The sequence below is a fragment of the Aristolochia californica genome, unplaced genomic scaffold, assembly GCF_029961685.1.
Source record: "Aristolochia californica isolate CCGP_79_NKW_82.1479 unplaced genomic scaffold, dmAriCali1.0.hap1 SCAF_2, whole genome shotgun sequence".
In the NCBI taxonomy this organism is placed as follows: Eukaryota; Viridiplantae; Streptophyta; class Magnoliopsida; order Piperales; family Aristolochiaceae; genus Aristolochia; species Aristolochia californica.
In genome coordinates, this window is record NW_027181881.1 from 43,701,272 (window position 1) to 43,728,677 (window position 27,406).

The 27,406-nt window shown below is 37.5% G+C and overlaps 2 protein-coding genes and 2 non-coding genes across 5 annotated transcripts; all 4 read right to left on the reverse strand.

Annotated features, from left to right (window-relative positions):
• Positions 1 to 10,645: 10,645 nt before the first annotated feature.
• Positions 10,646 to 16,455, reverse strand: LOC137956084 (uncharacterized). 2 transcript variants are annotated; one of them, XM_068803406.1, is made up of 6 exons: positions 16,279 to 16,455; positions 16,104 to 16,173; positions 13,772 to 14,194; positions 11,687 to 13,673; positions 11,269 to 11,478; positions 10,646 to 11,190 (listed from the first exon to the last, which is right to left on the reverse strand). In XM_068803406.1, exons 3-6 carry the CDS (start codon positions 14,110 to 14,112, stop codon positions 10,891 to 10,893), a joined length of 2,838 nt encoding a protein of 945 aa, XP_068659507.1. In that variant the 5' UTR covers positions 14,113 to 14,194; positions 16,104 to 16,173; positions 16,279 to 16,455; the 3' UTR covers positions 10,646 to 10,890. The 2 variants fall into 2 exon arrangements, with proteins under 2 accessions (XP_068659507.1, XP_068659506.1); XM_068803405.1 differs by having other exon boundaries at positions 16,104 to 16,192.
• A 7,069-nt stretch (positions 16,456 to 23,524) lies between these two features.
• Positions 23,525 to 23,609, reverse strand: LOC137957393 (small nucleolar RNA Z102/R77). The gene has a single exon (XR_011113362.1). It is a non-coding gene; the product is annotated as a small nucleolar RNA Z102/R77 (small nucleolar RNA).
• Positions 23,610 to 23,881: 272 nt separating this feature from the next.
• On the reverse strand, positions 23,882 to 23,969 carry LOC137957392 (small nucleolar RNA Z101). The gene has a single exon (XR_011113361.1). It is a non-coding gene; the product is annotated as a small nucleolar RNA Z101 (small nucleolar RNA).
• An 895-nt stretch (positions 23,970 to 24,864) lies between these two features.
• On the reverse strand, positions 24,865 to 27,131 carry LOC137955713 (large ribosomal subunit protein eL24). The gene is made up of 5 exons (XM_068802793.1): positions 27,033 to 27,131; positions 25,829 to 25,904; positions 25,611 to 25,712; positions 25,272 to 25,420; positions 24,865 to 25,161 (listed from the first exon to the last, which is right to left on the reverse strand). The coding sequence occupies exons 1-5, from the start codon at positions 27,041 to 27,043 to the stop codon at positions 25,005 to 25,007; spliced, it is 495 nt and encodes a 164-aa protein (XP_068658894.1). The 5' UTR covers positions 27,044 to 27,131; the 3' UTR covers positions 24,865 to 25,004.
• Positions 27,132 to 27,406: the final 275 nt, after the last annotated feature.

The window sequence follows — 27,406 nt, forward strand, 5'->3', positions numbered from 1 at the left end:
AAATACGTAGGGTCAAGGAAGAAAGAAATATACTCTGTGCTAATGCACAAAATGTGAAGTCTTATAACGGCAAATAGGTGTGAAATTTCCAGAGGATTTATTAAAAAGAAGAAGAAGAAGCAAATTAGATGGAACCAGATGGTGCACCATATATGTTCACTTTTTGTCCTTGTCAAACGCATGACTAAGTATGCATTGTGATCGCCATAACGACTTGCCATCATGCCGCAGCTGATGTCCCTGAATTCATGAAGTTCTTTAATGGCCGCTAAGAGATACAGCAGCTGAGAGGATTTGATAAAAAACCACCACAATCCGAAGGTGGAGTTGATGATCAATTTATAAGCTTTACAATTCCATATACAGAATATTACAATCAATTTAGAATGGAAATTATACAAAGAATTAGCCTGTAATCAGGGCTAATTATCCTCAACGGTTATACAGAATTAGAGCCTTGAATCAAGGCGAGATATCTTTAACAGTATCTTCAACACCCCCCCCTCAAGCGAAGCGTCGGATTGGAACAAACGTGAAGCTTGGATCGAAAAAATTCAAAAAGAGGGCGAGAAACACTTTTGGTGAAGATATCAGCAACCTGTAGATGAGAGGGCACAAACTGGGTGCGAAGTTTGCCAGCGACAACAAGTTCCCGAAGAAAATGGTAATCTAATTCAACATGTTTGGCCCGCTTGTGGGAAACAGGATTAGAGCTTAAGAAGATAGCACTTTTGTTGTCGCATAAGAGCAGGGGTGGTTGTGGAACTGGGACCTTGAGATCATGCAAAATATGCGTAAGCCAAAGAAGTTCAGCAGCGGTCATAGCTAGAGCGCGATACTCAGATTCACAACTGGAGCGGGAGACAGTGGATTGCTTCTTTGCACTCCAAGAAACGAGATTGTTACCAACATAAATGGAGTAGCCTGATGTGGAACGACGAGTATCGGGGCAGCCAGCCCAGTCAGCATCCGAATAAGTGACTAGTGCACTGGGAACAGTGGATGGACGAAAACTAAGGCCAAAATGGAGAGTGCCCTTAACATAGCGAAGAATAAGTTTAACAGCCCAAATCCTTGGTAGCAAACTCAGAATGAAGCTTATGAGTAAAGCTGTCAAGCAGAGATGGATTATTGCCAGTAACAATAATGTCATCAACATAAAGAAGCAAATATATAAGGCTAGAGTGTTGATGAAAGACAAAGAGCGAGGTGTCGGCGCGGCTGCAAGAAAACCCAAGTGTGAGAAGAAAGAAGCTGAAACGCTGAAACCAGGCACGAGGCGCTTGCTTGAGGCCATAGAGAGCTTTCTTTAACAGACAAACATGAGTGGGAAAACGAGGATCAATATACCCAGGAGGTTGGTCCATATAAACATGTTCAGAAAGGTTGCCATTGAGAAAGGCATTCTTGACATCTAGTTGCCGAAGAGGCCATTTATTGGTAACAGCAAGAGAAAGCACAACACGGACAGTAGTAGCTTTGACAACCGGACTGAAAGTGTCAGTGTAATCGAGACCAGGTACCTGAGTATAACCTTTGGCAACAAGGCGAGCTTTGAGACGCTCGACAGAACCATCCGGCAAATATTTAGTGCGAAACACCCATTTAGAGCCCACTATGTTGGTGTTGAGAGGACGAGGAACCAAAATCCAAGTGCCATTTTGTTGCAAAGCCTGAACTTCTTCATCCATGGTAGCAAGCCAAGCAGGATTCTTAGCAGCAGATTTGAATCCTTTGGGCTCAGTAGAAGTAAGAAGAGCCGAAAGAAGTCCAGAAGAGCCCAAGACACTGAGATGTGTTGGATGGCGAGGCTTGAAAATACCAACTTTAACGCGGGTAATCATAGGATGAGAGCCCAAGGGAGAAGGCGGATGAGCAGCAGTCTCAATAGAAGGCGAACTAGAGACCGAAGATGGCAAAGAAGCACCTGCAAGAGAATTATCAACCTGCACAGACTCATCCAAAGGGTCAGAACAAATATTACATGGGGAGGAGCTGGATTGAGGAATGTGCGGGAAATGGGGAGGAGATGAAGGGGTGTGTGGCTCAATATGATGAAGACGAGGTTCCAAGAAATTGGATATGTGAAGTGAAGAAAGTGGTTGGGCCTGAGAGCTAGGGATTGTAGGAAAGTGAGTTTCATCAAATTGAGCATGACGGGTGATATATAGCCGAGAGGTGAGAGGATCAAGACAACGAAATCCTTTGTGAGAGGGACTATAACCTAAGAAAAGACAGGGAACACTACGGGGTGAAAGTTTGTGAGGCATGTAATCACGCAAGCAAGGATAAACACGACAACCGAAAGGATGAAAATTTTCATAAGTCGGAGAGTAGCCGTATAAAAGGTCAAAGGGTGACTTACCTCCAAGAAGCGGAGTGGGCAACCGGTTGATAATATAAACTGCAGTGCTGAAAGCGTCAACCCAGAAGTGAGAAGGAAGATGAGAGTGGAAGAGAAGTGTTAAGCCAGTCTCAGTCAGATGACGATGTTTTCTTTCAGCGCGACCATTTTGAGCAGGAGTATATGGGCAAGAGAGTTGATGATGAATGCCAGAAGAACGTAGATGGGCTTTGAAGCAATTACTAGTAAATTCAGCACCACCATCACTTTGAAAAATCTTGATACGAGTGGAATATTGGGTTTCCACAAATTTTTGAAATTGAAGAAAAATATCAAAGAAATCAGATTTAAATTTCAGAGGATAAAACCAGGTGAATCGGGAATAATCATCAATAAAAATGACATAGTAGAGAAAACCCAATGTTGATTTGGCTGGGGAAGGACCCCAAAGATCGCAATGAATGAGATCTAACACATGAGATATCCTGCGTTCATTTTGAGAATAAGGCAAACGATGATTTTTAGCAAGTTGGCAGGTACTACATAGTTTGGGAGAAGGCAATAAAGACGTAAGAGAAAGATGTCCTTTTTTATTTAAAAATGAAATAACAGAGTGATTCACATGACCAAGACGAGCATGCCATAAATCATATGAAGCACGTAGAGATTTATTGCGAAGAACTGAAAGAAAAGCAGAGTTGCCGCGCTCCAGCACATAAAGCCCTCCATCTCTTTTACCGGTTGCCACCACTCTTCCTGTTTGACGATTCTGAATAGTGAAAGAAGCATTATTAAATGTAACAGAGAAGGGAAAATCAGAAGTTAATTTGCTAATGGAAAGAAGATTTTTTGTGAGATGAGGAACACCCAAAACATCTAATAAGTGAATATTTGGAACAGGAGAAAAGGTACCAGTGTGGGTAATGGGTAGAGATGCACCATTTCCTACAATCACAGAGTCCTTACCCGTGTAATTTTTGGACTGATCCAAAGTAGATGGATCGGTGGTCATATGGGCGGAAGCCCCAGTGTCCAAAAACCAGTCAGCAGCCTCGGATCTGGAGAGAGAACAAGATGTGTTGAAGGCTTCAGCAAGATGAGCCGAGGAGTCAGTCTGAGCATACCGTTGATTGCAACGATCAGCATAATGGCCCTCCATGCGACAAATTTGGCAGCGGGGTGGATGGCAACCCTGACCAAAGTGGGTGCGTCCTCGGTTGGAAGAGTTGCGGCCGTGGGAATGAGTACGACCTCGGTGGTTACCACGGGAAGCAGTAGAAGTTCCATGGGTATTGGTACGACTGCGCTTAGTGGCTGTGAACGCTGCAGTGGTGGCAGACGGCTCAAGGGACCGCTGGAACAACTCAAAACTTTCTGCTTTAGAAACTAAATCTGCAAAATAGGGGAGAGTGGTGAGAGCCATCTGAGCGGTAGAAAAACTGGAAAACTCAGCGTCGAGGCCACGAAGGAACCAATGCACTTTGTCAATATCCTTGACAAGTCTACCAATGGCATGGAGCTGGTCACAGAGGGCTTTAAAAGTACGAGCGTACTCAGCAACTGGTTTGGTGCCGCGTTTCATCAGTTGCAAATCATCCTTGAGTCGTAGTTCACGAGCTTTCGAATGATGGCTGAAGGTATTCTCCAACGCAACCCAAACATCACGGGAAGTGGAGAGGCCAACAACAGCAGCCATGGCTTCCTCTGTGAGAGAGGATAGCAGTAAACTGAGAAGTCTTTGATCGGCTGATTTCCATGCAAGATATGTGGGGTTGAGTGTGGTAGAGGTGGCTGGTGCAAATCGAGGTGGCGGGACAAGAGTACCATCGACGTACACTAACAGTTCTTGACTCTCAAGGAGAGGAAGAAATTGGCTTTTCCAGAGAAGATAATTAGAGGTAGAAAGCTTGATGGTGATCATGTGGATTAGAGTGTTATAAGAGAGAAGATGAGAAGAAGATTCGGAAGCCATGGGAGAAGCCGAGCGATTTTTTTTTTTTTTTTTAACTTTGATTTTGACTTTGACTTTGACTTTGACTATAACTATGACGTTGAATTTAATCAAAGAGGTAAGAGAGGAAAGAAGCAGCGAAGCGGGAAAAAAAAATTTTAGGCAAAGTGGTGAAACGAACAAACGTGGATGAAGCAGCGAAGCGAGAAAAAAAGGAAAACAAAAAAGTTGGGCAAAACGGCAAAGCGAATAAATGTGGACGAAGCAACGAAGCAAAGAAAAATAAATTTGGACGAAGAAGGATACGAAGGATGATAGCTGACTTACTAGGAGGCGCGGCGACGTCTTCTGTAAAAACCGATGCGAGAAACAGCAAAGCCGAAAATCGGTGAAGGAGAAACCGACAATCGGCGATCGGACAACGATCGACGGTAGATTGGTTCGCGTTCGGCTGGAGGTTCGCGTCGGATAGCAGTGAGCAGACGACGAACAGAGGAGATGAACAGCGACGGGATGCACCGCCACTGGCTCAGCCAAGAAAGCGAAGTTGTCATCTTTCTGCAATGGCGACGATGACAGAGACAATGAACAGGGACGCTGTGAAAATAAAATAAAGAGGTAGTGAAACTCGGCGGAGAGAAAAAGAAAAATTTAGAATAGCTCGACAGAGACAGGGTAGAACGCCTGCTCTGATACCATGAGAGGATTTGATAAAAAACCACCACAATCCGAAGGTGGAGTTGATGATCAATTTATAAGCTTTACAATTTCATATAAAGAATATTACAATCAAATTAGAATAAAAATTATATAAAAAATTAGCCTATAATTAAGACTAATTATCTTCAACGGTTATACAGAATTAGAGCCTTGAATCAATGCAGATATCTTTAACAGTATCTTCGACACCAGCAACGTCGGATATTCACTGTCTGCTTCTCCTTCGTTTTTCTAGCCATTCCTCTTTCTTTTCCATCTCGCAGTTCGTGCAGGAGAATCAATGACTATACTGTAGAAAAGTAGGTGGAAATGATGACTGTCTTGCTGGCTTCTAATTGGATATGTTATTGCAGATTCACGTGAAGGTTTAATGGATTCAGTTCGTTTTCAGTTTCGCAATCTCTAAATTTCATGTTTTCTTTGATTTCATACTCTGTTATAAATTTCAGATGGGATTACATTAAAAATGATCGTGTCTTCATACTGAAAAACCAAAACTCCGGGTTTAACGTCTCTATTCCGCTCCAATATCGTCTGACGGGTTTGCTGGCGGCGCGAAATCAGCTCGGTCCGTACCCTAATTGTTAATGATACAAAGTCACATATGAATTAAAACTATTCCTATTCGTTCTCAAATCATTAAATGGTTTTCTTTATCAGCTTGTCATTTAATTTGTACAGCAAAGGCCGCAATAAATGAATCTTTCTCCCACAGCTACCGCGATACGACTTGACGAGGTTCATCATGGAAAGCCGTAGACGTTCCTTGCATCAAAATCAGTGAATCCCGTGAAGAACAAGTACTCACCATCCAACCCAAGCCAGATTGTGCCGGAGAGCGAGAGACGGTTGTCTGTCTGGAACCCGATCAATCTGTTTGAAAGAACGATAACGAACGATACCCATGGAACTGATTATCACTCCGCGAGTGGAACCGAAGAAAAAGGAAGAAGGAAGAGTGGGTGAAGACAGTGGTGGATCGCCCCCAAGGCCCAAGTTCTGGTCTAAACACCATATTTAAGGATAAATCTGTGGCTGCTTCCTTCAGTCTTGCCGTGATCATAGATAAAAATCAATGTCCCAATTGCAGATTTGCTGGTAACCCACAATCGATCATCTTGATCACGTCTCCGTTACCAGCAATTACTGGCATCTTGGATGATCTGTAGTATTATTTATAGTCTACCCCAAGTATAAAAACTTTAGCTTTCTATCTTCAGCACACCAGTCGCAGCTTGAACGTCTGGCTGTTCTTTGAGAAAGAACAAAAGGAAGAGTGCATAAAAAACATCTAATCTCTGTGTAATGGGTCTATTTCATGTAATAGTTGATGGAAGGGCTTTCATTGGAAGCTGAGGCAAAGTAGTTTTCCCCCAATTTCATCAGAGTTAGGCCAAATGGACCACAAAGAGGACCTCAACTGTGAAGTATAAGATGACATTGGATGTGAAAATGGAGAGTTCATATTTCTGTCGAAGTTGAAGAATCTGGACCATTGTGAGGCTTCCAGTCTGGCAAATCTGCACTGCATACATGGAAACAAATGACTTCAGGAATCTCTTCAAAAATACAAGTTATGACAGATGTAAAGATGATTTATAACCGTGTTAATCTCCAATTTAACCAGTGATATTTCTGTAATGACCTGACATTTATATTATAAACGAGCAAACATAAAGAAAACTGAGGCTTTCGAGGTGAATCTTACCGCCCGGAAACTCCAACCCAAATGCTCCAAAATCTTCACTCGGATGCAACCTTTCCAGAAGATAAACTGCAATGATTGGTATCCTGTAAAATTATTTTATCTTGTTTTTACACTCCTTCGCTTCTAAGGGAAGCCGTGAGACCTCAAAAAACAAATGGAGAAAACCTGTCCATCCGTCCAGAAATAGACATGGATCCCTGGAAGTGATATGAAGTTCGAGAAGACGAGTAAGCGGCTCTAAGGATGACAAACATTGGTTTCTATATTCATTTCTTAAGAAAGGTGATGGTTTGAGCAGGTGGGGTTTTGCTTTAAAAGGCTCCAACTTGCAGATGCGCCCACGTTCTTCACTCTGCTCGTCTTTGACTCGTGGAAAAAAACACGAAGTCTCTTCTCTTTCCTACTAAAATCTTACACGATTTCAGTCAAATTGGTATCAAATACTGATTTTGTCAATCTCCCCACATTCACCAATTGAACAGTCTAGCTGGGTCGACCCAGTTTCAGAAAAAAAAAGTCATCAACTGGACAATCCTAGCCATCCCAATTAGCCACCGTAGAGTAAGGGAATTTTTCTCCCTAGAGATAAAATATTTGCTACAACTAGGCACATGCACTAATGAAAACAACATATATTTTCCGTTGGAATTTGGGAAAAAGCTTCTTTACTTCTTGAGGTTGGAAAGGCATTTTCCCAGAAGGAGACATGGGGAGTATGGAGCTGCACTGGAAAGAGAGGCAACCCAGCTACACGAAGCTGAGCAAGCTGCATGAGAGGTACAAAGATTAAAATAGAAAAGGAGAACAAATGAATTAGGTCTCTGATCTGATACCGTGTGCCTTGGTCACATGACTCTTTTAGTCTAATATGTGAGGATTGTGAAGAATCAAGAAATATAGAATAGTCAAATCAATGTCACATGATCAGCTGCTTCCTAGAGAAAAAAGGGTCAATAGTTTTTTTCTCAAGTAAAAAGCATAGCATATGTACCTGAAGTTCAGCTATATCCTAGATTACCCTTTCAAGAATGTATTCTACATTGCCTTCAAATACATACTTGCAAGATGTGCTCGTTTAAACAAGTTTTCTGCTGTGTCTGGTGCTAAGAATTGTAATATTGGGCACAAGACATGTCCAGAAGACAGCCTTGTATAGTCAGTCACACATGACTCCTGTATTTAATAACAAAAGCGACACAGATCCATGGATATAGAATTCAACAGTCCTAATGAGGATTGAAATTCAAAGATCCCGTATAAATGTAACTCTACTCCTCCATTTTAACCATCTCTTCCTACATTCAGTCATTGCCTTCTGTTCAGAGAAACACCATGAAATTCTGCAGCAGAGCTTTGGCTCCTCTCTTCACACTGGCCCTCGTCCTCTTCGTTACATGTTCCCTCTTGTCCGTTCCCCTTGAAAGACAGATTCTGATCAAGGAAAGAAGCTATCCAAGAAGATTTCTTCTATCTGCTGCTTCAGTTTCTATAAATGTAAACAATCCAGGAGGAGAAATGAAGGATGTCAAGAAAGCAGTCGGAGCAAGCTTAAGAAAGGCGCCACCCAGTGTCTCAAATCCGACGCAGAACAAGTAACTCGTCCTGGCTTTTGGAGTTTCTAAACCCCATTGCTGGTTTGCCTCCTCGTTGATGTCAAATGGAAGAAAGGAGCTTGTAAAGGGGAGGGACCATAGTAGGAAGGAAGACCTGAGGGTCTCTTTCTTTAATTTTGCAGAGGTACAGAATTAGCAGCAGATGGATCCATTGCTTTCATTCATTTTTGTTTTTTTTTTTCCAAAATTTTCGAGTCCAAAGATAGGAGGAGGTGACAGAGTTGTATTTATGTTTAGAATGTACAATAGTACAGATGTTAACGCTAACTGGATCTTTCATGAGCTTTTAGCTTAGAGCCTAGACGAAGAGAGGAGAAATGTCTCCTCAAATTTGTGTAGAGTTCATTGGGTTAGCACCCAGATAAATTGAAGTCAAATGGGTAAAATGCAATTGCAAGAGATTTGCTCATTAGACGATCAACAATCAAGTCAAGGTTGTCGCCACCCTACTAGATTTCGTTTTGGCTTAAATAAGGACTGTCTAAACCTGAAAGTAGCTTGGAAGCCTTCTCAGTATTGATGCTATTCAAATGAGAAACATAACATGTTTTCAACTTCAACAGGCTCAACATAGCCCAATAAAAAACACGAGACACTTCTCAAACTATCATCCAGTAACGAATAATCCTTCTACTTAGTTGTGCTCACTGATGGCCGTCGTGTGTTCGTCAATTTCCTCTGTTCACAGGACTCTGATAACTGGATTCTCTTTTCTAACCACACCCACCTGTGAAACAGATTCAAGTTATTCATCAACTAAACCAACCTTTCTGCCAAAACATAGATTGGTTATGAGGAATTCTTCGTACTCAGACCTGCCTTACAAACGTAAAACGTAATGTGATGCAAAATGACCTACCTCTATCTCAGTAGCCTTGAAATCCTCCTGGAGGACCGATTACAAGGCTGATATTGCAGTCTTTACAAGATACAAGGCAAATGTCAGTTTAGGAAATAATGCATTTATAAGAACATAAAAGCGAAATTTTTTGTTAAATTCAATGTTATATGAATGTAAGAAAAATATGCCTAACATTTCAAAAATTCTTATATTGTTATCATCAACCAAATTTAAGAATTAAAACAGCTTATCATTTTCCATCAATAGTGTTTTTTAATTAATAAATAGTAATATCATATGTTGAGGGACTTAAAAGAGTTGAAAGATCGGTAGTCTTTGAGGTTTGAAGTAAATAAGAGTAATCATCTACCAGCTAAAGAAGAACTGATGAAAATAATTTATGGTTTAAGGGTATTTTTGTAAGAAAATATATGATAACGAATTAGCTCACTAGTCAACAAACCGAATTTGACAAATCTTGAGTTTGGTTTGTAACACTTAATGAGCCTTATTCCAAGTTTGACTTGAGTCTAAATTGAGTAATAACTGAATTGAACCGAGTTTTTTACAAACCAAATTGTTTTGCGAATTTGGCTTAGTGTCACTCCTATTCACAAAAACAAGTAAAGGTTCCCCCATAAGAGAAACTTTAGAGGGGCTAGTGCTCTTTGAAACTAGATTTTTTTTCAGTGCTTTCCATAAAGAATGTGTAGTTTTGTTAAATTATAAAAAATAAATATATAATTTAATTAAATAATGTATTATATTTAAAATAAAATAATTTCTGTTAATATAAATCTATTAGTATTTTAAAATTTTATAAAATATATTATTAATTAAGGATAACTAATTGTAAATTTCATAAATAATATAATTAAATAATTAAAAAATTAATATATTTTTTTATTTTATATAATAATCATCAACTAATATATAATAAATCTTTTTATTCAAAATAAAATTATATGTACTTATAAATAAATACATGACAAAAAATTAAAGTTACTAATTTTAAAAATATTTATGCTATTTAATTATTTAATTAAAACTAATAATAAGCTCAATTTTATCCATAATATTTATAATATCAATAATAAAAAATAAAATAATGATTAAAAACAAAGAAAATAGGAAGGAGATAGAGGAAAAAAGAAGAGGAAAGAATATGAAAGTGAAAGATGGAGCGGAAAGTGAATTCCAATGTTGCAAAAAAAAAATTGACAGTGCCCTCATCTGTTTAATTGACACTACAGGCTAATAAAATATCACTCTTATATTGATATCGCTAAAGACTTTGGTTACATATTATTTCACTAACAAATGAGTCAAGTGATAGAATTGATAATCCTTTCACTTATAAAGAAATGCACCATTTTACATTATATCCAACTGAAACTTTGTTTACCAATGGAATCAAAACACAAGAAGACTAATGCAGGGGTGGGTAGTTCTTTCTACCCAAGATTTTTAAATTTCAAAAACATGTCATGTTTATATCCACACTTGCAAAGCAAACGTTCTCCTCTACAATGAGACACGAACCCATCACATCACATCACATCACATATACAAGACAAAACCACAAATTGAAAATAGAAAAAGACATTTTTTTCACCCCCAACCGTGCAAATAAACTGCAAGGAAAACAGCAAACAAATTAAACTGTGGATATGTTTACCAAAAAATCGAGATTGATCATCATAGAATGTAATCCTAGTTAAAACTGGGATCATAAAGAATGTCAAATGATTTCTTGTTCAGGCTGTCCTTCAATATTGTAATCTGACCCTCCTTGAATAGTATATCTTCATCCAGAGCCTCTATTTTCTTTTTCAAGGAAGCCACTTCACGGTTAAGAAGCATGTTCTTCTCACTGTACTGTTTAACATCCTCCCACATCATATCTCTTTCTTCATAAACTTTGGGCAAAATTCCCCTTGTTACCATCAACTCCTTCATACTTTGCTGCAACTCTACTTGCAGTTGATTTATGTTCTCATCTTTTCTTATCATCTGTTCATCAGGAACTCTCTCAGTCATTTCTAAGAATATTCAAGTAATAATCCATGTACATAATTATCGAATGCTCACCTGAAGCTCGAGATCTTTCATTTTGTGGCCTAAGGAAGATACAGCATCTTTGGCCCTCTGGATTTCACATCTTAAGAGGTCATTGCCTCTTACTGAAGTTGCCAGGTCTGATCTCAATTGCTCAAGTTCCAAATCTTGAGAGTGCAACTTTTCCCTTAAAGCCTTTGTCAACAGAGTTTCGACCTTCAGCTCACGTTCCATATCATGCTCCTAAAAAAAAATTAACAGCAAAATTAACAAGACTTTGAAAAAAGAAAGTCAGATCATTACTCAACAAAATGACCCATTAAACTTGTACAATGGTGTCTACAGATTACTTTAAGGAATAAAGACTTGGCTGATTAAATTTATAAGGAAATCAATACCAGAAAAGAAACTTCATACTCAGTTATGCACAAGAAGGCAGCTATCATATTACCTCCAATGCTTGACCTCCTGAAGCAGGTGCCTGACATTCTGTTGCATCAAGCTCAACCTTATCTTGCAACATTGTAGATAAAGTTTGCAAACCTCTCCTGACATTTTCAACCCCCCTCCTAAAACTCTGGAGCTTCATATCATGCTCCAAAATGCAGTAACTATCCAGCCCACTAACCAACCCTTTCTCCATCCTGTCATCATTCTGACACACTTTCACAAATTCCAACAATTTTGCATAAATGTGACCACCCTCATCAAGCAATGAGAAGCACTGATTTTGAAAATACTCGACCTGTGCACGCAATTCCTCTTCAAGCCTAAATGATGAGGACCTTCCACCATTTAATCTATCCAACAGATGAATATTCTCATGCCTGAGGGCATCCACTTCAGCTTTGAAAGACTCTATCTCCTTATGCAGAGTCTGTTCCACACCAGTCAGTCTCACCTGCTCCAGTTGCAATTTAACCAAGCTGTCACATCTTTCTGAGGATTGTATGCCAATCTCCTCAATAACTCCCTGCCGCAACCCAGAAATAGTCTTCTCTTGTTCAGAGCAGATCCTTTGTAATCTCACAACATCTTTCTGTAAACCTTTAATTTCCTTTTCCTTTTCTCTATATCTTCGTGAAATAGAGTCTCGATCAGATTCAGCACCTTCAGATCGACCTTGAAGATCTGCTACAGCTTTTTGGAGCTTAGAATTATCTGACCCCAGTTCTTCCATTCTTAAAGTTACACAATTTAGCTGTGACTCTAGGTCCATTATTTTGCTTTTGGTTTCCAAATCTCTACTGCTAAATAATGAAACCTCTCTTTGAAGTGAGACATTTTGCTCAGCTAGCTCCCTTACCCTTTCTCTCAACCTCTGCTCTTCTGATTGGTATTTTTCAAGCTTGACAGACCACTCTCTAGACCTTCTATCCAATTCCTTCTCCAAACTAGCTTGCAACTCATTCTTCTCCTTCTCTAGCCTCCTTGTCCTCGAATCTAGTTCCATTTTTGCAAGTTTAAGTGCTTCTCTGGCACAAGTTCTCTCCGTTACTCGGCTTTGTGTTTGAGCAGAGACATCGAAAGCTAAGTTTCTCATCTCATCCATGATGCTCCCAACTCTGAGCTTCCCCTCTTCAAGCTCTTCTGACAAAATTAGGAACCGCTCCTCAGCCTCTTTCCCTTTCCTACATAACTCCACATCTATCTCCTCCTCCTTTCTCAACTGCAAATGCTCATGTCCCATATTCACAAAGTCATTCACATTTAAAAGGTTCTGTTTTTCTAATCCTGAGTTCCCTTTTAAACAATACCTGTTCGTTGTTTGGTGAGGTCCCTCTAATACTTGGGAACTTTTCTCAAGGAAAATGTTTGGGTTTAAACTGGGAAGAAGCTCTGAGTGGTCTTCAAATATATCTTCAACAGTAGTGGAAGAGGTTTCAGAGTTGATCTCTTGTGATTTATGTCTGGATTTTGGAGGAAATACTCCGGTTAGTTTCTCAACCACACTCTTAGCAAGCCTGTGCGGGGAAGAAGGCCACACATCCTCTCCAGGCCGACCTCTCAAATGATGAGGATGAACATCTCTTGTTTCCCGAAATGAGTGGGATCTGAAATGATCCTTATGATTGGTTGGAGAAGTGGGTCCCCTAGACTGAATCCGTGGTGGCCATCTTGCACCAGGAAGGACCCTGCTTTCTGCTGAAGGACCATCCTTCCTATTAACAGGGGAGCTTCTCTGGGAAGAATCATTTATAGGTCTATTTTCTTGGTGTTCTCCGTCAATATAAAGGTCCAAGACTTTGTTAGGGACTTGAGATAATCGAGGAGCTTGACACTTTAGCAGAACTGGAGAGCTACAAGGTGAGTTCCCTGGTGACTCAGCAAATCTCCTGAAGGAGCCAGAAGAGTCATGCTTTTCTCCTGATTCCAGAACCAACATCTGGTCGCCACTTCTAGACTTGATGATCCTTTCTGGAGTCAGTGAACGATGCCTGGAAAAGTACGAAGTAATAAGAGACAGAATACATGTAATATTTCTGAAAATTAAAACAAAATATTGGAAATCAATTCACCAAATTAAAACATTTACCAGGTAGGACCATCAAGCTCTAGAAGCAGACCAGGGCTGCCAGTTGAAGTAGATTTATTAGCATCACTAGAATCTAAATTACATTCTCCTGGGTCATTAGATGTGTTTGGTGATGAAAACGAAAAGCTCCTTCTCAAGACTGTGCTACCAGAAGTTCGTTTTTTTCTTGGTATGGACCTCAAATTCTTGGAATTTTTAGTTGTACCATGAGACTGTTTATTTGCATGACTTATCTCATTGCTTTCAAAAGGTTTCTCCCAATACACCTTGTCCTGTGGTGGAGGTGGATTGCTGTTTCCATTACTTAAACCAGAAGATCGAAAGAAAAACAACTTTTTCATGTTGAAGCTTCAAATGAAACTGACGAGTGTCAATCACATAGATCATAAACTCTGTGATTGAATCTCAAGCTGGATCCAGAAACTGCCAAAAAGAAATGCATTGGGATCAGAATCAAAGAAACAACAAGCAACCATTATGAGAAGAAATCTACATGAAATTTCATAGAGAATGATTCATGCCATTCAGATGAAAATTTTATGATCCCTTCCTGAGACACAATCCTCAAAATGAAACAAAATTAATGTATAAAAGATATATAAAAATATACTGGGAAGCTGTTCGTAAATGAATTTTCCTGGAAAATATCTTTTTAAACCAAAAGAAAGATAATAGTTATAAAATCTAGACACAGAGAAGAGGCAGATGAAATAAAGATTTTGCAAATTAACTCATACCAAAATATAACATAAACTGTACCAGATAAAACATTCCAGACTTAGCAACAACTCAAAACAGATGAGCACTTGAAGAGGAAGCTTCAGCTTGTCATGGCAAAGAAGGTATTCACATCAAGCTCAGAAAATATCTTAGAACTCACAAGATGCTTGCAGAATAATGCCACAACCAAGTCCAGATAACATCTAGGCTTTGATGCAAGCAAAAAGAAAAAAAATCAGGAATATTTCTCACAAAGATAACTGCAAAGAGAATGTGAAGAATCGGGATTCTACTATCTTGAACTTGAGATAAACCACTGACAAACTCCAGGATTAAAAAAATATTAAAAAATACAAAAAATAGGACAAACCCAATTGAAAACTAAGAATTAACTTCAGAGGTTACTCATCCATAGACTTCACAAGAATAAATTTCAAGGATACAATGCAGAGCCTACAAAGGAAGATCTTCATCACATCATGACTAGCTCAATGTAGATACATTTAATACTTTGCACATGCTAGAGAATAAGACAATCCAACCAAAAAAAATGAAAAGCCCTTCAAGAACCTCAACTAATCTCACCAAAATATAAAAAATAACTCATGGATTGCCAGTGTCTGCTAATACTGCAAGAAGCTTATGAAATAAAGAGAAGAAAATGACAGTAACTGCTCTACCAAAATCCTCTGATATAGGCATCATTAAGTCAAAGAATGAATCAAATCAAAAGCTAAAACAGATTGTATCCATTTTACTGGATAGCCATCGCTAATAGAGAAAAACGTATAACTTCAGAAATTATTTTCACGAAAATTTAACTTCAAATTATTGGCACCACAATCAAGAACTCAAAAGGAGTGAGTGCTGGAAATGGTTCACATGTACATGAAACTTAGGAAGCAGAATTTATTGTACTAAGAAATCCAGAGAAAAAGCCAAAATCTCCACAGAAGCACAAAGAATAGGTGACTAGGATAAGTCCAAAAGAAACGAAAACGAGGAAACAAAATATACATTGGGGTTTCTAAGACTATTCCGTCCTAACAGCTTCATAAAAAGCAGTACTCTCACAAAAAAGCAGCGGGAAACAATCAGAAAGAACTAAAATAATCATTTTTTTCCCGGATAGAAACTATAGGGGTCTTCACTGCGTGCCGAGCACGAGATCAGCAGCCTCAGGACCAGAGTATTCCTTTCAAAATGACCAAAATGCCCATATTCTCTTCTATGCCCCTAAAACCCTAAACCCATCCACTCAGCTGAGAAAGCGAGGATGATTGCAATTGTTTAAAGATAGTGGATGAGATGGACTTCAGCAAACACTACTTATTTAACATACTTCAATTTGCTTTCAAAGTACAGCGATTACTCTGACGCCCCACTGGTGTTTAACAGAAAGTTGTAACGAGAGTTTCTGATTCTCATGCAAAAGAAAGATATCGATATCCGAAGAACCAATTCAAGAACTACGCATATCTTCAACTAACCAAGAAAGGGAAAAAGAATAAAGCTATGTAAAATTGCAGAAAGAACTAAGAACATCACAACAAGGAGCCTAGAAAATCAGAACCCAGAAATAAAAATTAAAAAGAAAAGGATCACGGAATACCTGGAGACCATGTCCACTCTCTTCCAGGTCGACGATCGACTCCGGGATCGTTTCTGCTACTTTAAAAGTACTAAAAAGAATTTCCAAATCTTGAAAATCAAACGATTTCCCAGTTACTACAGAATTAAATGGTTTAATGAAGAATTAATCACACCCAGCTGAGATATAATTTTACCGTTAAAGCCACACAAAATTTCCCGTGGTTCGAAATTCGAACATTACGAAATTTACGGATTGTGAGGGAGATTCGGAGCAGCAAAGAATACTCGGGCAATTCAGACTTCCTTAACGGCTCCCCCTAGTGAGCAAAAAACCCCAGCAGCTTGCGAAGAATTCCGCTTATCAGAATCAAGTTCGCGTATTTCCTGCCGAAAACGACAAATTGGAATAAAGCAGCTATGAAAATGAAACCGGCTGAAAGAGAAATTCAGACATTCAGTACATGCTTCTTAATTAATGCCCCTAAATTACTTGGCAACTACGAAAAGACCAGCCAATGAAATGTAGCTAATGTTCAAGTAACTGTTCATAAAGTGAGGGTAATTTGGGCAGTAGATTAATTACCGGAATAATTCTTGCACGCCCCGTAACATTTCTAACACGGAAGAATATAATTACGAAAAGATCCAATAACAAAGCAGCAGCAGATTGCGCCATCGTTAACTAAAGGGAAAAAATAAATGGAGGCATCCAGATTCCAAGGGCAGAAAGAAAAGGAAACACTGACCTTGGGCCCACATCTATATGCTCAGAAGTTAATACAAAATATACTGTTTATTTTAATGAAGGGGAAGCCCTTTGATAGGCGTGTAGAGATTGAAGGAGTTTTTGGTAATTCTAGGTTTAAGTATCCGTTGCAAAAAAAATTGAATTATTTAAAATTTTCGGCGGCAAAGGAGACTTCCCGTCTTCATCATCATAAGACGCGCCATATTTGAATTTTCTATCGTCAAAATTAAACGGAGAAAAAATGGAAAAGGAGTCACGAGTCATGTGGCTCCGAACCAAGCCGGCTCGTGAGCCACTCGAGTTCGGCTTGGTTCAATTAGTTATATTTCGAGTTCAACCCGAGCTCAAACTCAGAAATAGGCTCATTTAGATTAATGAGTCAAGCTCGAGCAGAGATAGGTTTGGCTCGCGAGCCGACTCATTAATTTAACGAGCAATTCGGGAATTGGGGGATTTGGAAATATTTGGGAAAACGTCTCTTCGTTTTATCTAGCTGCTTGTGAAACCCATACTTTTCTCTGCCATTTCCATACCATTTCAGCATGATTTCTTGCGAAAATCGTTGTCCGTCGGCAGGTAGTCAGGGGAAATGGGGGATTTGGTCTTCAAATCCCTCGTTCTCCCTCTCCCTCTTCGATTCCTCAATTTCTTCCTCTGTAATTTTTTTCTCTTCTTCCTCTGCGATTTCTTTCTCTTCTTCCTCTTCGATTTCTTCATCCAAAGTTTTTCATCGCCGACGAGACGAAAGCAACAGTCCGACGGAAGGAGGTAAGATTTTTATTTAATCTTTTGGTTTTTTTTCGTCGCCGACCTAACTCTCTCTAACTCTCGCTTCGTTTCAGCAGTGCTCCTTCATTCTTGGAAAGTCTTTTTGGATATCCAAACGGCGAACACTCTGTATCTGTAAGTGAAATGTTCTGTATTAGAATGCCGTTATGCCTAAGCAAAAATAACGATCTGTTTTTTTTTTTTTTTTTTTGCAGATATTTGCAGCTGACAGATTTCTTGAACTTAAAAAGTACACTCGGGAAGAAATCCTTGGAAGAAATTGCCGATATGAATTTTATTTCATGATTTTGAGTGTTGAATTTTATTTCATAATTTTGAGTGTTGATACTGTCACAACATACTGGGAAAATCATTTTATACAGATTGTATAAGGATGTTTCTTTTCCTCTATAACTTAAAGAAAAAGAGCTTTGGGGGATGGATTTTCCAACAGAAATGGTCTTTTTTTCATTATTCTCTTTGTTCTCATGTCTTATCTCAAGTCTCATCTGCACAACCTCCACTGTTTCAAGGAAATCTCCTTTACAATTCCAATCCTAATGTTAATGTTAAAGTTAGTTTTCAATGATTTTGGTGGGTGAGGGGCGAATTATGACTTTTTTAAAAATTTTATATCAACAAATAAAAACAGCTATACCCCTCTATTAAAGCTTGGTTATATATTTGGGATTTGAAAATAATGAAAAGTAAACTTTAAGTATCATTTTTGTTTAATAACGGGGTATAGGCCTCTCTTCCTGTCACCCTTCCCAGCTAAGGTGTACAACTTCTTCTTCTTGAAGGGAAATAGCAAAGACATCCAATGAAGTTGTTCGAGCTATATTATTTTTGTTGTTCTGCAGAAGATATTGTTCGCGTGGGTTAGCAGAACAACATTTATTGCCAAAAGCTCTACCAGCAAACACTCCAACGAGGTTCTCTTCTGAGCTTCTTGCCAATTCAAGTAAGTTACTGCCTTCTTGCTAAAATTCTACTTTTTAAACACATATTTTCCAGATTCTGTTGATTTCATTAGTATGTTTTCCCATCATCTTTCTTCATTCCCTCTGACTGACTCAAAAGTGGTTAATGGTTATATCCACTCAAAGTAGTTCCTTGGAACTCTTAATAGGGGATACCGATTGATGGAAAGAATAATACAAAGGGTGTCCATTTCTAATGCAAAAGGTCACAAAATTCACTGTGGACTTTATCTAAGGCAGTAGTTTCCTGTGGGGATGACTGTAAACAAGAGGTAGTGTTTGCGAAGGCATACATATATGCATATTTTACTGAGTGCAAACAAGGTTACAAGTCAAGGTGAAAATGGTTGTCAATGTTTAGGTGACTTTTAGTTTGGAAGTAAATATTATGAAACTTGATGAAGGAATTAGCTTGGTGAATTGGTAAACTGGACAAGGAAACAATCAGTTGAAAGACACTTAAAAAAGAATATTGATAAATTTAATTGGGAAAATATCTATATGGGGCATTCAAATCCTGGCAGTTGGTATTGTAATATGGGTTCCTGCACTAGATGAGTTTTTGGTATACTCTCTTTTTCTTGCAATTGTTTGTATCTCAAATAGTTCAATGGTACTTCAGTGACATTTGTTCTTACTAGAGGTTGACCTATTTTATTCTCTTAATTTTTTTATTTTTTTTTTGCTTGAGCGTGTCATCTATTGCATTCTAGTTGGCTGAGAGCCAGGAAACTTCATACTGAGTTATGACATTCAAGAAGGAAAGGAAGGGTGGGGGAGAAAAATCCCCCACCTTGTCATTTGTTATGTTTTTGTATATCTCAGAATGACTTACTAAGCTCAAGTGTTATAATGTTTGGAAAATAGTTGGTTATCAATGATTTTTTTGCTCAAATTCCACTGTTCTTCATAAATGAAGTTATTATTCTAGACTTTCAAATATTTTTATGTTTTGGGATCTTGTTCCTTTTTTGCTTTCTTATTTTTAGGTGTCTGACCTCTTATAAAATTTTGTACGTTTATCATACATTTCAGCAATAAACAGCAATGGTATTCAAATTATTACTTGATATATTTTAGCAATGAAATTTTATTTCATGATTTTGAGTGTTGATAACATATTTTGTTCAATAATACTCTATTATAGTTAATGGAATCAGGAGCTTTCTTAATTGCATCCAACTTCTCTTTACTGTCAAAGTAAATAAAAAATGTTGGTGTTGATAACATATTCTGTTCAATAATACTCTATTATAGTTAATGGAATCAGGAGCTTTCTTAATTGCATCCAACTTCTCTTTATTATAAAAAAGAATAAAAAATGTTAGTTTTTGTCCTTCTTTCTTAATTCTCATTGAACTTATATCTGTTGCTGTTCTAAAATGTTATATGGCTTGATGTATTAGCAAAAGTGATTTGATAGTTCATTTTTTATCTTTTGGAAATTGAGATCTTGTGTGTGAACCTTTGATGTCTTAAATTCACTCATTGGATGATATATGATGCCTAAACCTTGTCAAATGTTCACAGGTTTCTTCAAGGTCCTGACACAGATCAAGTAAGAATGTCAACACCTCCTCAATTGACATCAATAATTAACACTAGTTCTAGTGTGGCCATAAATAGTGACTCAGCTCCACCAGAGTCACTACCCTCTGTCATAGAAGTGGGCCCAAATGAAATTACCATAAATGAGAATGAAGGTGACTCTACCCATACTTCAAAAAGACAAAAAAAAGTCTCATGTGTGGTTGGAATTCAAAGAAGTATCACTTAATGGAACAAAAAAGGCTTAGTGTGTTCATTATAAAATCAATTTGAGTGTTATTAGTAGTGGAGTGACCACACATATAAGTCGACATTTGAAACGTTGCACTAGTAGAAAAGTGGCAATGAGAAAACATAAAACTTTAAACTTTCAACCAGTGGGAGTGGGGTCTAATGTTGATCAAAGTCCATCTGGACTTCCTTTTATGGATTTTGGAGGAAAATATGATAAAGCTAAAATGAGAGTACTCATTGCTCATTGGATTCTTATGTATGAGCATCCATTCATGATAGTAGAAGAGGAGAGATTTAATTTTGTAATGAAGATGGCAAATATAAATTATGAGAAAATATCCTGTAAGACCATTAAGAATGAGTGTATAGAGGTGTATGAGGCAAAGAAAAAGAAATTGAAAATTTTGTTAAAAGAGATTAACAAGATTAGTCTTACCAAGGATCTTTGGAAGTCCCAACATCAAAAGATTGAATACATGGTTATTACTGGGCATTTTATTGACAGTAATTGGAAGCTACAAAAACGAGTCTTGAGTTTTGTGCATGTTCCTCCTCCTCTTCGTAGCGTTGATATAGCAGATGCTATTTACAAGTGTTTGAAAGAGTGGGAGATCGAAAATAAAGTTTTTAGTATTTAAGTTGATAATGCTGCATATAATGATGTTTGTATCGGAGTTTTGAAACAAGATTTTTCAAGGAAAAACAATTTGGTGTGTGGTGGACAATTGTTTCATGTGCGTTGTTATGCTCATATTTTGAACTTATTAGTCCAAGATGGTCTTGTTCAGATTAAGGATATCATTGATAATGTGTGTGAAAGTGTCAAATTCATAAATCTATCTGAGACTAGACTTCACACTTTTTCTGAAATTGTACAACAATTAGAACTTGGTGAAAAGAGGTTGGTTATGGATTGTCCAACTCATTAGAACTCCACTTATGACATGTTGTCTTCTGCATTAAAATTCAAAGATGTATTCTCTAGATTTAAAGTTAGAGAACCAACTTATGATTGTTTGCCAAGTTTTGATGAATGGAAAAAGGTTCACATGGTGTGTGAGATTCTAGAAGTTTTTAATGCAGCTACTAATATAATTTCTGGGAGTGACTACCCTATTTCTAATTTGTACCTTAGTGAGGTATATAGGGTAAAAGAAGTTCTAGATTTTCATTATACAAATGAAAATGTTTTCATTAGGACAATGGTTAGTAGAATGAAAGAGAAATTTGAGAAGTACTAGGGTGAATGCAATTTATTGATGGTTGTTGCTTCAGTTTTGGATCCAAGGGTCAAATTAAAGTTGATCGAAATGTGTTTTCCAGTGATATATTCTAAGGAGGAAATTACAATGAATATAAATTTAGTTCGACTCACCTTATATGAGATCTACGATGAATATGTATCCTTATATAATGTGAACATTAGAAATGAAGAGATTGTTTCAAGTACTAGCTTTATGGGTGTTTCCATAAGTCATAGGCCTTCATCAAGTTCAGGTTGGTCAAAGTTAATGAGTTATATGAAACAAAATGATGTAATTAATTCACCAAGGTCTGAATTGGAAATTTATCTTGAAGAAGGTGTATATAGTTGTGAGGAAACTTCACAATATGATTTTGATGTTTTAGAATGGTGGAAAGTGAATCATATGAAATTTCGGGTATTATCTAAGATGGCAGCAGACATCCTTGTAATTCCCATATCCACAGTAGCTTCAGAGTCTACATTTAATGCTGGTGGTAGAGTAATAGACTCGTATTGTTCTTCCTTGGCACCAAATACCTTTCAAGCTTTGATTTGTGGCAATGATTGGGTTCGGGTTCTTCACGGTGTAAAGAAAAATCAAAAGGTGAATTTCTTTGATTAATTATTTATTATGATATTTTTTAGTTTTATTTATTAATTTTTTTTATATGATTACAGCCTGAGAAGAAGAGTGCAGAGATAATGCTACCAGCTACATGATTTTTCATGTTTTTTTCATCATGGTAATTTTTATATTTTTAACGACATTAAGTAACTAGTAGTGGAAAAGTATTTTTTTATTTGACAATAACTAATTTTATTTTTTTGTTTTTATCATAGGTGGAGATTTTGCTCATGCAGGGACATATATTATTTTCTAGCATTAAGAGAAACAACTATAATTTGTAATTTTATAATGGATTTATTGGTTTTATTTGGATGATTGTAAATTGATAGTGATATTTCATTGAATTTTGTTGTGTTTGATTATTGTATAGAGTTTATTTATAATGTTATGCAATGTATGGAGTTTTTAGACTATTTTATGGAGTGTATAAACAATTTCATGGAGTGTTTATGAAATGTATAGATAATTTTATGGAGTGTTTATGAAATGTTTATGCAGGTATTATGTATATTAATTATGCCGAATTTTAAGTAGAGGTCATACCGAATTTTAAATAGAAGTCATGCCGAATTTTATACAAGTATTATATACATAAATTATACTCAATTTTAAGAAGAGGTTATGCCTAATCTTATATATGTATTACATATATAAATTATGCCTAATTTTATGTAAAGGTCATATCCAATTTTATGTAAAATATATATATTTAAATTTATATACAATTTATTTAATATATATTTTTAAAAAATTTGTAAATATATGTTAAGGCTCGAGCTGCTCGATGCCACCCCTACCCGCTGATGATGAAATGTGGGTAGTTTTGCTATCATTTTCTTAGGTTCAAAGCATAAAGTAGTTTTGCTTTTCGAGCTGAAAACCATGAAAATGTTTCGTGAGTGGTTCGATGGTTTTCGTTCTACGGTTTTCAAGTGTTGTCTTCCACCAATTATGATACTTGTTTGTTGTCCACTTCTACTCGTCTTGGTTCTTTCTAAAGGTTAGAGACGGACAAGAAAAGAGGAATACACAATTGTTCTTTAAATTTTAATTACTTTCGTCGACACAGATTAAAAGAGGAATACACATTTGTTGGAGGTAAAAGCAGGCACATACATATTCAGATTCAATTTCCTTTGTGAGAATTATTTTTGCACTCTCACATTCGGTATATCACATTTCCTGTAATCTTAGGCCTCTGATTAGACACGGACAAGGGCAACGAAATCAGTCGACAGATAACAGATATCTGAAGAAACCAAAATGAATCTAGAGTCGAAGAAGAGAGTGATCAGCTAGAGCTAATACTTTGATTGCCATCATCTCGGCTATCAAACCAATAGGGAAACAAATCAATCATCATATCACTCTTCCAAACAAAAAGCATTACCAGCTAAGAACAATCTCAAAAAAACGATCGAGTTCGAATATCTAAATCAACAATAGAAGGATAATGGAGGATAAATTTCAACACCGTTCCAAGTTGCAGAAGCCGAGAAATCACAGAAGAGAGAAGTAACAAATCATGCCTACAGTTACTTCAAAAATTCTTGACGCAGATGACACAAAATATTCATTAAGACTTCTTGACAATCTCTACGGAATCACAAAGAAAAAAAGAAAAAAACAAACTATTGGAGGTATTAGGCATCAGATCTCCAAGGTGATGGCATCAAAGGGATATTCAGACGCAAATTTCTCATAAAACTGAGATTCCTCATGTGCCGCAAAGTACATAAATTGAATTAAAACAAAAAGAAGTTCAGTGACGGACGAAGAAACAATGAACAAGAAAGTAGAGATAGAAAGGTAGCCTAGGGTTTCGCCCAAATTTTGCTTCTGAGGATCCTTTAAATAGACGACAATGATCTAGGGTTTCGGATACCGTGCGGTTTTCGGACTGTATCTCATCCATCAATTAACATAGGCAGCTGATGTCAACCGTCCAATGCCTAAAATTACGGGTTCTACCTTTTCTCCAGAGTTTTCACGGTATTGGGCTTCACAGAGCCCATTCAGTTTAGGCCTGTGGGCGGATCCGTGACTCCGGAGTTGCCAGGTAAGTATCCTCGTCGGAAACGAGTTTGGGAAAATCGAAACTAGAAAACTTTTCTCATCCGAAAACCCTAGAAAGACTGGGATATGATGGAATTTATATTCTGGATATGTTTAAATTGCAAATGGCTGATCCTATGAAAAACTATTTGGTGCTAAACAACTATCTCAGTTGGACGGCTAAAATAGTTATTGTTCATGGACGGTTGAGATAACTCAGTAGGACAGTTAAATAAGTTAGGGTTTTAGATATTTTTTGTATTGGATCAACCCTCAATTGCTAAATAAGTTATCTCATTTGTTTGTTTAAATTATATTATATACGTAAGGGAAAAGAATCGAAGAAGCACTGTTTCATGAAAACCACCCACTACCCCAGATGTTGCCCCTCCATGGGCAGTAATGAACAGCAGAAACATTTTTTTCCAGCCAGACGAGATTACCGTTTCGAAAATAAGGAAACGCAGGTCTCAGACTTGCATCGTAGAAAAAATGAAAGCTGGAATAACTAGCTCTCAGCTACTGAATACATAAGAATGAAATGTGGGCATTGCAACTCCATAACAAATATGAAACGAAAATAGTACGCCACTCAATTAAGAAATTGAAAAAGTCAGTCAACGACACAGCTTGCTTGCCTACAAGGCTAATCCAACAAAAACTTTCAGAAATATGCCTTGGTGCTAATGAATTTATCATTTCACCACCTCTCAGCGCTTTCCACCACCACCGCCAAGCTTGGGGCCTTTCGGGGCAGCTCCTTTGGGTAAGTTTCCCTTAGCCTGCGATTTTTGCACTTTGGCCATCACTTCAGCTTTCTTGGCCTTCTTTTCATCCTTGGTTTTCTTGATCCTCTCTTTAATTTCACTGGAAGAAACATAGTGGCCTATTATTAATAGTTAAAAACTTGAAAACTTTCCAATGCGATGCTAAAAAAGAATAAAAAAGATCAAGAAAACATCTTCATAGAATCACACCGTAGGGCTGCTTCACGAGCAGCATCTCTGACTTCAGCTTTCTCAGTTCTTCGCTTCTGGATAACCTCCAAAGTGGCCCCAACAATTGACCTAGAGTAAGGTTTCTTTGTTGCACGCCTCCTCTTCTTTACAGTTTCAGCGTGAATATCCTGCAAGACATGTCATTTATAGAAAAATAAATATGCTTAGCCCATATATAGTGACATCTCAGAACAGAGCATTTCAACATTTGAGATAACATCAGAATGAGACTCGGTCCCTACAATCCTGTAATACCCAAAACAGTGTCTGAGCAAACTAAAATGATTTTTCTTATGCCTAGAAAGAATGACAAGTTACCTTCTTATGCTGCTTCCTGTACATGGCAGTCCAGGTGAGCTTTGATGGCTTCAGACGGTTATGGAAGTACCTCTTACATTTTGAATTGGCAAATAGAAAGACCTAATATGAATGCAGACAAGTTCCGTGATAAACTAAAGAAGAAGACAATGAAAAGCTAAAAGTACATCCATATGCACACAGAAATCAAAATTAAGAGCAGAGATCGAAAATTTCACCTGAGAATCAGCTCGTACAAATCTGATTCCCTTTCCAGGGTATATTTTGGCACCGCTGAAGCGGCAAAGTTCAGTTCTGAAAACAAACCAAGTGGTTCAACAAAGTTAAACACAAGAATATCAAAGAATGTGAGACCAATAGACTATTTTAGTTGTATCGATTTGTGGAATCATTTTCTTTAACGGGAAGTATTGTGCTGACATTGGCAAATTCCAATACAAGTATAATTCACTTAATAGATGGACAATTAAACAAATCGTGTGATAAGATAGTATAAAATGTTACATATTTATAGCAGATACACTTCACAACCAACTAAAACCCATGCATTACATACAATGTTGGCATATCATGGTGATCAAATTGCAACGCAATTCCACTCATCATTCACTATGAAACTCTGTGCTAATTGCCGATTGAAGTTTGGCGCTAAGAAAACTGATTGGGAATAAAGAAAGACAAAAAAAAGGCTGCCGAACTCGCTCTAGAAATTATAATATATAATTTCTACTTTGATTAGAAAAAGATAATTTGTTTTCAGCTTCTGATAGAAAATTCTATACTCCAACCATAAGTACCTCGGCAGCTCAGTCACTAGCCCCATCCGAACATATTTTCACGTCAGTCACTTCCAGTTTGTTAATGAATAAATCGGAAAAAAATCAGACCACAACATTTTCATTCCCATTTTCAGTTTGTTGTGAATTACTTCAACTAATTTCTCTTATGACTAACTCGGTTGCACAAACTAGTTCAACACTTAAGATTTCTGCTTCAGTCATTTCTCCATTTTCTTAGAGGATAAACTTGAAAGAAGAAGTTCAAAGAAAATAGAACAAAACAGTTAAATAATTTCTTTAAAATCATGTCACTGCAGATAAAACTGAAACAAAATTTCCAGTGACATTTAACCGGAGGAAGACCTTCAACCTGGCTCAGCAAAAAAACGCCGCCCTCTAGCCTAGAAACGAATTCAACTTTTTCTTCACTGGTAAGAAAACAACAACCTTAAAAAAAAAAAAACTAAATATCTAACTGAGCGGACACCAACACGAGACCTGGAAATCATAGATCTAGGTCAATCTAAAGAAAGCAAACATTAGGAAAAAAAAAAAAAAGGAAACATGAATTGAGTTTTGTTGGAACAAATAAGGGAGAACTAGAACCAAATATCAAAAGTTAGAAGGAGAGGAGAAAGCGCACTTGAGAACCATGACAGCTGAACTTCCTTCTGAGCCTGCCGCTCTCCGCTTCCAGCAACCGTAAACCCACCATGTGCAAAACCCTAAATACAGCTCCTCACCTTTCCAAGTTGTTGCTTTATGAAAAGGGCGCCTACTTGGCAAACAACTACGAAAGTACCCTCATAACGACGCATCTAGCCTCTAGGTCTGGGTCAGGTTTTGAGGTCTTTCAAACAGTGTCCATAACATTGTTGGATTAAGAAAACCCTTTGATGGGCCCAAGTGTTGTGCTCTTCATCGATTGTGGGCTTGAGAACTTGTGCAGCTGATAAGAGCAACAGAAATAGAATTATTATTATTTTAAATTTGAAACTGTATAACAGAAATTGAATT

Excerpts from the sequence above, each read along its gene's own strand:
- LOC137955713 (XM_068802793.1), bottom strand. Across the intron at positions 25,713-25,828 it reads TTGTACGAGCTGATTCTCAG|GTCTTTCTATTTGCCAATTC; the intron begins GTGAAATTTTCG and ends CATTCATATTAG. Across the intron at positions 25,162-25,271 it reads GCTCGTGAAGCAGCCCTACG|TGAAATTAAAGAGAGGATCA; the intron begins GTGTGATTCTAT and ends TGTTTCTTCCAG.
- LOC137956084 (XM_068803406.1), bottom strand. The coding sequence starts at position 14,112 with ATGAAAAAGTTGTTTTTCTTTCGATCTTCTGGTTTAAGTAATGGAAAC. Across the intron at positions 13,674-13,771 it reads GAGCTTGATGGTCCTACCTG|GCATCGTTCACTGACTCCAG; the intron begins GTAAATGTTTTA and ends GTACTTTTCCAG. Across the intron at positions 11,191-11,268 it reads TGAAAGATCTCGAGCTTCAG|ATGATAAGAAAAGATGAGAA; the intron begins GTGAGCATTCGA and ends CCTGATGAACAG.